Source organism: Trichechus manatus, unplaced genomic scaffold (genome assembly GCF_000243295.1).
Source record: "Trichechus manatus latirostris isolate Lorelei unplaced genomic scaffold, TriManLat1.0 scaffold00203, whole genome shotgun sequence".
In the NCBI taxonomy this organism is placed as follows: Eukaryota; Metazoa; Chordata; class Mammalia; order Sirenia; family Trichechidae; genus Trichechus; species Trichechus manatus.
This window is the reverse complement of record NW_004444139.1, coordinates 1,181,242-1,188,543: the sequence shown is the minus strand read 5'-3', so window position 1 is coordinate 1,188,543 and position 7,302 is coordinate 1,181,242. Positions and strand designations below refer to the sequence as shown.

At 60.6% G+C, this 7,302-nt stretch overlaps 1 protein-coding gene across 1 annotated transcript in view; it reads right to left on the bottom strand.

Moving 5' to 3' along the window:
- Positions 1 to 7,302, bottom strand: part of GLI2 (GLI family zinc finger 2) — a 239,450-nt gene that overhangs the window by 2,047 nt on the left and 230,101 nt on the right. Inside the window, 5 exon segments of the mRNA XM_004388015.1 lie at positions 3 to 400; positions 1,831 to 2,167; positions 3,717 to 3,995; positions 5,290 to 5,454; positions 6,921 to 7,070. Of these exon segments, the coding sequence (XP_004388072.1) occupies positions 3 to 400; positions 1,831 to 2,167; positions 3,717 to 3,995; positions 5,290 to 5,454; positions 6,921 to 7,070 (1,329 nt within the window).

The following is a 7,302-nucleotide window of genomic DNA, read 5'->3' as shown; positions in this document are numbered from 1 at the left end:
GGCCCGCCGGTGGCCGCCGCGTACTTGGCGCGCAAGCTGTACTGCTGCGCCGCGGTGAGGTGCAGCGGCCCCGAGCAGCCACCGCTGCACTGGCTGGCCTCGCTGGAGCGCCGCGACGCGTCCGTGGAGATGGGGTCGTAGGAGTCGGCGGAGCTGGCGTTGTGGAGGCGGCCGGGGCCCAGAGGCGAGGCCTCGCTGGAGCGGCGGCTGGAGAAGTAGGGGGAGATGCCGGAGGAGCGGCGGCTCACGGTGTAGGCCGAGCTGACCGTGCTGGTGGTGCTGTCGCGGCGCTCCTGCAGCTGGCTCAGCATGGTCACCTCGCTCCCGGACAGCTCGGCCAGCCGCGGGCTGGGCAGCAGCTCCGCCGGCCCGGCGCTGCTGAGGTTTTCCAGGATGGCGCCTGCGGGGAAGGAGACAGGTGAGCTCCGGGACGGGGCGGGGTGCTCGGCCGGCTTTGAGCGCGCTGAGCCTGCAGCTGCGCGAGTCCCAGAGCAGGGCCCGGCGCACAGCGCACACTCAGCAAAGCTTTGTGAATGAAGAGGAAAGCAAGGGGACACTAGGGAACGAATGAGGGCGCTTATTGTTAAGGGTGGCCGAGTACCAGCGTTAGCTCCACCACCGCCTGGCTGGCCCTGCGTTCTCACTGGCATCTGGCCTGTTTCTCCAGCTGTAGAATGGGAAGATAAAAACGCGCCTCTCTGTGGCCTGGCTATTCAGAGAAGGAGAGCAGGAGCCCGGGACGGCCTGGCGTGGACCCTGGACCTCACCATCTCTGCACAGGTGTTGCCAGCTGGGCTTCCTGGGAGGATGCTCCGGGCCCCCACCTGTCCCAGGGAGCAAGGGCAGCAGGGCTGGAGGAGACAAGAACTGTGATGCAGGGACGGCCTCAGCTGGTCTCAGAGGGAGCCCCGGAGCTCAAATGGCCCTTGTGTGCTGTACGGAGTTGGGCTGAGATGGCTGGGCCACTGTACCCCCGCACTGACCAGTCCTGGGATGTGCGCCACCCCAGGAAGGGGCACGACCTAGGGTGAGGCAGCTGTCTGTAACCAAGGGGGTCCCTGTAGGGCCTGAGAGCTGAAGGCCATCTGCCAGCAGTCTGCCCAACAGTGGGTGACAAATCCTGCCTTCAAGGGGTATCTGGGAGGTGCATCAGAGTGTCCCCCACAATGTACTGTCGGTCCCTGTAGGACAGAAAAGGGGCTGGGTGCCCTGCTGTGCCTGGTGCCCAGCACACTGCCTGGTACAGAGTCAGCCCTCAGGAAATGGTCACTGAAGACACCTTCCATCTCAAAGCCTGGCCAACACCTGCAAGGCTGAGCACAATGCTGCCTCCTCCGCGAAGCCCTCCCTGCTCTTCCCCAGCTCTCTCTTCCTCTGAATGCCCTAACTTAGCTCTGTCTTCGGAGCTGCCTGGTTTGTTGCACGGTCAAGCGTGCATCTGACGGCTCGGCCTCCAGGTCTGGTATTACACTGCTTTCCTTCCTGGGGCCCTCGCCACGGTGCCCCACAGCAGAGGTCCAATAAATGACTGCGAGGCTGGCCGACGAGGAGGACGATGTGAGAAAGCTGGCCCTTTCTGGGGTCACAGGAATGCAGCATGGTTTAGCGGAAGGCACGTGGGCTCCGGAGCCACACGGCTCTGGGGTCCGCCACTGATGTGGGCGGGGCACTGTCACAGCTCTGAGCTTGGGTTTCCGCATCTGTAAAATGGGGCTGGTGAGACCTGACCTATTGCAGGCACCCAGTGAGACTGCACCTGGCACCTGGTAGGTCGGCACCTACTTGGTACTGCCCCCGGCTCCGCCCCCGCCCCGCCCTGGGGCCGCTTACCACTTCCAGGGAGGGGAGGCAGCTTGGTGGTCCGGGTGTGTGGAGCCGGCCCCACCCATGAGCAGGAATCCTTGAGTGACTTCAGCTTCTCCTTCTTGAGCTGCTCGAACTGGTGCATGGTGGCCACGTGTTTGCGCAGCTGCAGGCCACCAGCCGAGGGGGCAGCCAGGGCGGAGGCGGTGGCCCCCAGGGCTGCATCGTCTAGCGCCGTCAGGTCTCCCAGGCTCCCGGGCCCCGTCCCCGGCATCTCCACGCCGCTGTCATTGTTGGGGGTATTGCCCTGGGGAGAGGGCCCGCTGCTGCAGGACGACTGGGCCCTGGGGCTGGACTGACACAGCTGCGGGGCACAGCGAGAAGGCGCACACTCAGAGGGTGTGAGGACCTACCTGCTCCTCCTGCACCCACATGCACACTGGCATGCCCACTGGCTGCCAAAGCACCACTTGTCTCAGGACAGTCAAGTCACTTCACCCCTCTGAACCCGAACGGCCCCTGCTGCAGGGATAATGATGGACGGAAAGCACCCAGCATGCAGAAGGCACCACTACTGTTAGCTCCACAGCTCCATCTGCGCGCCTACGTTCTCCCAGCCCGCGTCCGGGCTGAAGCTCAGCCTGCTGAACTTGAAATGTTTGGACACGTTGAGGCTGTGACCCCCGGAGGCTGCACAGCCTGATCAAGTTGGCATGAAAGAAGACAAAGAAGCATTCCCAGCGACAGCCACGTGCCGCACGGTGAAGCGGGGGACAAAGCCTGCAGCCCTGGTGCCTTCTGCTGGACGGGTGATCACAACAGGGCAACACCAGGTTGTCGGGAAGGATGGTCGGGGAGGGTTGCATGCAGCTGCTGCCCAGAGGGCCGCCCGGAATGGCACGTCAGCTGAGCTCCTGGCTGGTTTCCGATGGGCTGACGGACATGGAAGGGGGCAGGTGGTGTGGGCAGAGAACTCGCTGCATGCCTACACGGAGTGAATGCCACAGAGTTCCCCTACATCTCCTGGCATCCGGGATCTGGCAGCCCAGGTGAGGCTCATCATCTCAGATGTAGCAGCTCTGGGCACCTTCCCAGGTGGAATGCCCCCAATCCCAGGCCTTTCCTAGGGAAGCTGCAATGCTCCAACTGCCAGGGAGAGCAGTCCACACTCCTCTCCTTGGTACCCAAGACCCCCTGTAGGTCGGCCACCCACCTCTGCAGCCTGAGCTAACGCTACCAGTCCTCTGTCCTCGCTGCTTTCTGCACCAGCCAGCTTCCCATGTCCCACCTGAGTGCCCTTCCCAGGGCCATGTCTGCTGGAGGGCCGGGACTGGGGTCAGCACAGATGGGAAGACTCCCAAGTGGAGTGAGTGAATGTCGGGCTGGATGACAGGAGAGCTCCGCCCCCGCCCCTTCACTCCCGCCGCAGCCCCCACACCCGCCCACCCGGCTGTCCGCTCACCTCAGTACTGTCTATCCTTAGAAGAGGTAGAGTTGGAAAAAGGTGGAGACAAAGAACAAGTGGTTAGAACAAAAGGCGCGCAGGCCAAAGGGGCCGGGGCAGAGACAGGATAGTAGGGAAAGAAGGGAAGCAGGTGGGCTGGCCAAGAGAGGCCGACACACAGAAGCCGCCCACGGCCGCGCAGAGGGACGCACGAGGGCTGCACGGGATTGCCGGCTAGAGGTGGAACGCATCCGGCACGGACAGGTTCTGTGTGAGCCCCAAGGTGGTGAAGGGAGGAGGCCAGGTTGGAGACAGGAGGGTCACCGTCACACCCTTAGATTGGGGAGCCTGGGGCAGAGCGCCCAGCTGTAGCAGGGGCCGCAGGCTCTGCGCAGGGTGATGGAAGTGCCCCGCTGCCAGCTGGGGAAAGGCTGTGTGGCCCGGGGCCGCGGCTGCCGGCTCTGCTTACCACGGAGCTCTCGGTCTTGATGGCTTTGACGTGCAGACCGTCGTCTGCGGCCTGGCTGCTGCTGGCGGCCTCGGTGCTCTCCTGGCCCCGGCCGCCCGGCTTGGCGCTGGCCTCGTTGTCCCCGTTCTCTTTGAGCAGCGGGGCGCGGAGGTGCGCGTCATTGCGCTGCTTCTTGGTGACGTGAGCGTCCGGGCCGTGCACTGTTTTCACGTGCTTGCGGAGCGAGCTGGGGTCCGTGTATCTCTTGGTGCAGCCTGGGATCTTGCAGATGTAGGGTTTCTGGAAAGAGACCCAGGCCTGTTATAAAAACCCCAAAACTAAACCCGTTGCCATCGAGTCAATTCCAACTCATAGCGACCCTACAGGACGGAGTAGAAGTGCCCCCACTGGGTATCCAAGGAGCGCCGGGTGGATTGGAACTGCCGAGCTCTTAACCACTGCACCAGCAGGGCTCGGAGAGATCACGCTAGCACTCAATTCCTCTGATGAGGAAAGAGCTCGCAGAGGCAAGGAAGCATGCACACACGTGTGCACACACATCCACACAGTTGCATGCACACTTACACGCCTACACACACACACCACACCTCTCCAAAGCTGACCCTTTATCTGTAGACTTGGAGGGGTTCAGATGTCTTTAGAATTCCTCACACTTCTTACAAGCATTGGCGCAAAGCCCCTTTCTCAACCTCCATCAACATTCTTTCCTGAGTCTGCCTGAGCGACAGAAATTGAGTGGTCGGGCCGGACCTGGAGGGCGTGCAGCAGACACCACTGCCTGACTTCCCTTCCTGGGCTCTCTCGCCCTGCCAGGGACTCTAGCTACCTGGGGTGGTGGCGGCTGGGGGCTGAGGCCACAGCAGACCCAGTCAGCACCAGCAGCTGGAGTAGGGCACTGCCGGCTGCAGACAGCTCTGGGGACGGGGCTCAGATCCCTGCTGTGACCCCATCCTGCAGTGATGCAGCTGTCCCGAATCTAACCCCTGCTTGCTGTGGAAATGAGGAATTTCAATCTTGGTGGCTCAGGGATGTGTGAACCCGTGTCCCAGGATGTTTTCACAACTGCAGATGCGCCAGCATTCCTGGGTTCCAAACCCATGGCCCAACCTGCAAGCTTCGTGGTGCTGGGGACAGAGATTTCATCCCTCCAGCCGCTCTGAGAACCAGGGAGGAGACCCCTGTGGAGTGGCACAGTGGAGCTCAGGAGACCAGACAGGGCACCCGGTCACGACAGCAGCTCATGTGGATGGCGTGCTGGCCTTGGAGGGTGCTACCTGGGTGATTACAGACGAGAAAACTGAGGGACGGGAGGGTGGGTGTGTGAGGGGTCTTGCAGGCCAGCTGGTCAGTTCTCCCTCTCAGAGAAGAGGCGGCGGCCCAGAGTGGGTGACGCTCGCCCGCAGCCTCCCAGCTGGACGGTGGCTTACAGGACCCCCACCCGGCCCGAGTCTCTGTCCAAGGCTACACAGCAGGTCAGTGCAGGGGGAGGGCACTCGGGCCATCGACCGGCCTATAGATGTCCAGAAGCCACTGGGGGATGCGCTGACGAGCGTGTCAGCGGGGCGGGAGGTACCTCGTTGGAGTGGGTGCGGTTCTGGTGCTTGGCACGGTCGGAGGCGTTGGAGAAGGCCTTGTTGCAGGCCTCGTGCTCACACACGTACGGCTTCTCCCCCGTGTGGGATCGCAAGTGTGTCTTCAGGTTCTCCAGGCGGGAGTAGGCCTTGGAGCAGCCCTCGAACTGGAATGAGGCGGGCTGGGTGAGTGAGGGCTCCATCCACCCCCAGCAGCCTGACCCCAGGGCCGGCCCGCACCCCTCCCTCCTCTCTGCCTGAGCACCTCCAGGGTGGACATTAACCAGTGACTTCTCTTTCCGATTATAAGATGACATACGGTCACTCTAGGACAAACAGGGAAATGAAAACCACGGGCCAGACATCCCCGTCCACCTCCTGCGCAATTCAGCCCTGAGCCCTTCTTTAATACAAGATGGGGAGAACCTTCCCGTGCCACTAGACCCTCTCGGTAAACATGGTTCTTAACTGCTACCCAACGTCACCCCCTAGACTGGAGCTTTTCTGTCCTCTACAGGTGCGGAGCCAAGTGTCCATCGACGGAAGGACAGATAGACAAAAGAAGATGCAGACATACGGACTGTTACCCAGCCGTAAAGAAAACTGAAATCCCAATGCTACCACCGCACGAACCTTGCGGACACTATGCTGAGTGAAATCAGTCAGGCCCCAAAGGTACAGATTACAAGATTCCATTTCTATGAAACGTCCAGAAGAGGCAAATCCAAACACAAAAAAAAAAGGTTAGTGGTTGCCAGGGGCTGAGCAGGGAGTGAGGTGGGGAGGGACGGCTAACAGCTATAGGGCTTCTTTTGGGGTGATGAAAATGTGCTGGAATTAGAGGTGATGGTTGTAAAACTTTGAGACTATGCTAAAAACCACTGAATTGTCTGTTTTAAACGAGAAAATTTTATGGTATGTGAATTATATCTCAATTAAAAAAAAAAACTTGTCAGTAAAGGTAGCGTATCTCTAAATTCTGGACACCAGTGATTTTAAGACACAGCCTGATTTTAGGGATGTTAACACAAGAAAAAGATGGTTGTTTCAGAAATAATGAAGTACGGTAGTTCACAAAGAGGATGTCCCAGACGCTTCGGTCACAGCCACATCACGGTGTCCCTGGACCACCTCCCTTTGAAGGGGAACGGTTTCTGTGTGTTAAAAATAGGAAGCCTCGCCTGTTACAGTATAGTCACCTTGCCTATTGACTCCGTAAGGGGCGTGAAAGGTCTTATCGTTGAACTCTTTTTAAGAACACAACCAAAGTGGTTTTTAACTCGTAAGTCCTCAAGCTGAGAGTCACCAGTGAAGTGTGCTCTGTGCAGGAACAGACTGCGGGTCACCTTGGAGCCAGCCCCTCCACCAAGGCCTTGCCCCACCAACCGTGGGGTGCGGCTGGGCCTTGGGGCTCCCAGCGATGCAGACAGGTGAGGAGCAAACCCAGGAGTGAGAACTGGTGGGGCAGGAACAGGGGACCCATCCGCCAGACCTGCCCAAACAAGGAGCCCACTTCACCCCAAGTTTGCCTTGGGTCAGACACGGGCAAATGGGGGCCACCTCATCCAGCCGACGGTCTTAAGCGCACTGCTGCAGGAAGGGGTCGGGGAGGCACGGCCCGGGGCCCGCTCACCGTGCACTTGTGCGGTTTCTCGCCCGTGTGCCGGCGCATGTGTACCACCAACATGTACTGCGCTTTGAAGGGCTTCTGCTCCCGCGTGCAGGCCCGCCAGCGGCACACAAACTCCTTCTTCTCCCCGTGGATGTGGTCATTGTTGATGTGCTGCAGGGAGCAAGTTCGTGGGCGGTGAGCCTGACCACCCACCCTACCTACTGCGGGCTGACCACCCGGCCCCGGGCCCCACCTACTGTGTGCTGACCACCCACCCTACCTACTGCAGGCTGACCACCCAGCCCCGAGCCCCACCTACTGTGTGCTGACCACCCACCCTACCTACTGCGGGCTGACCACCCAGCCCCGGGCCCCACCTACTGTGTGCTGACCACCCACCCTA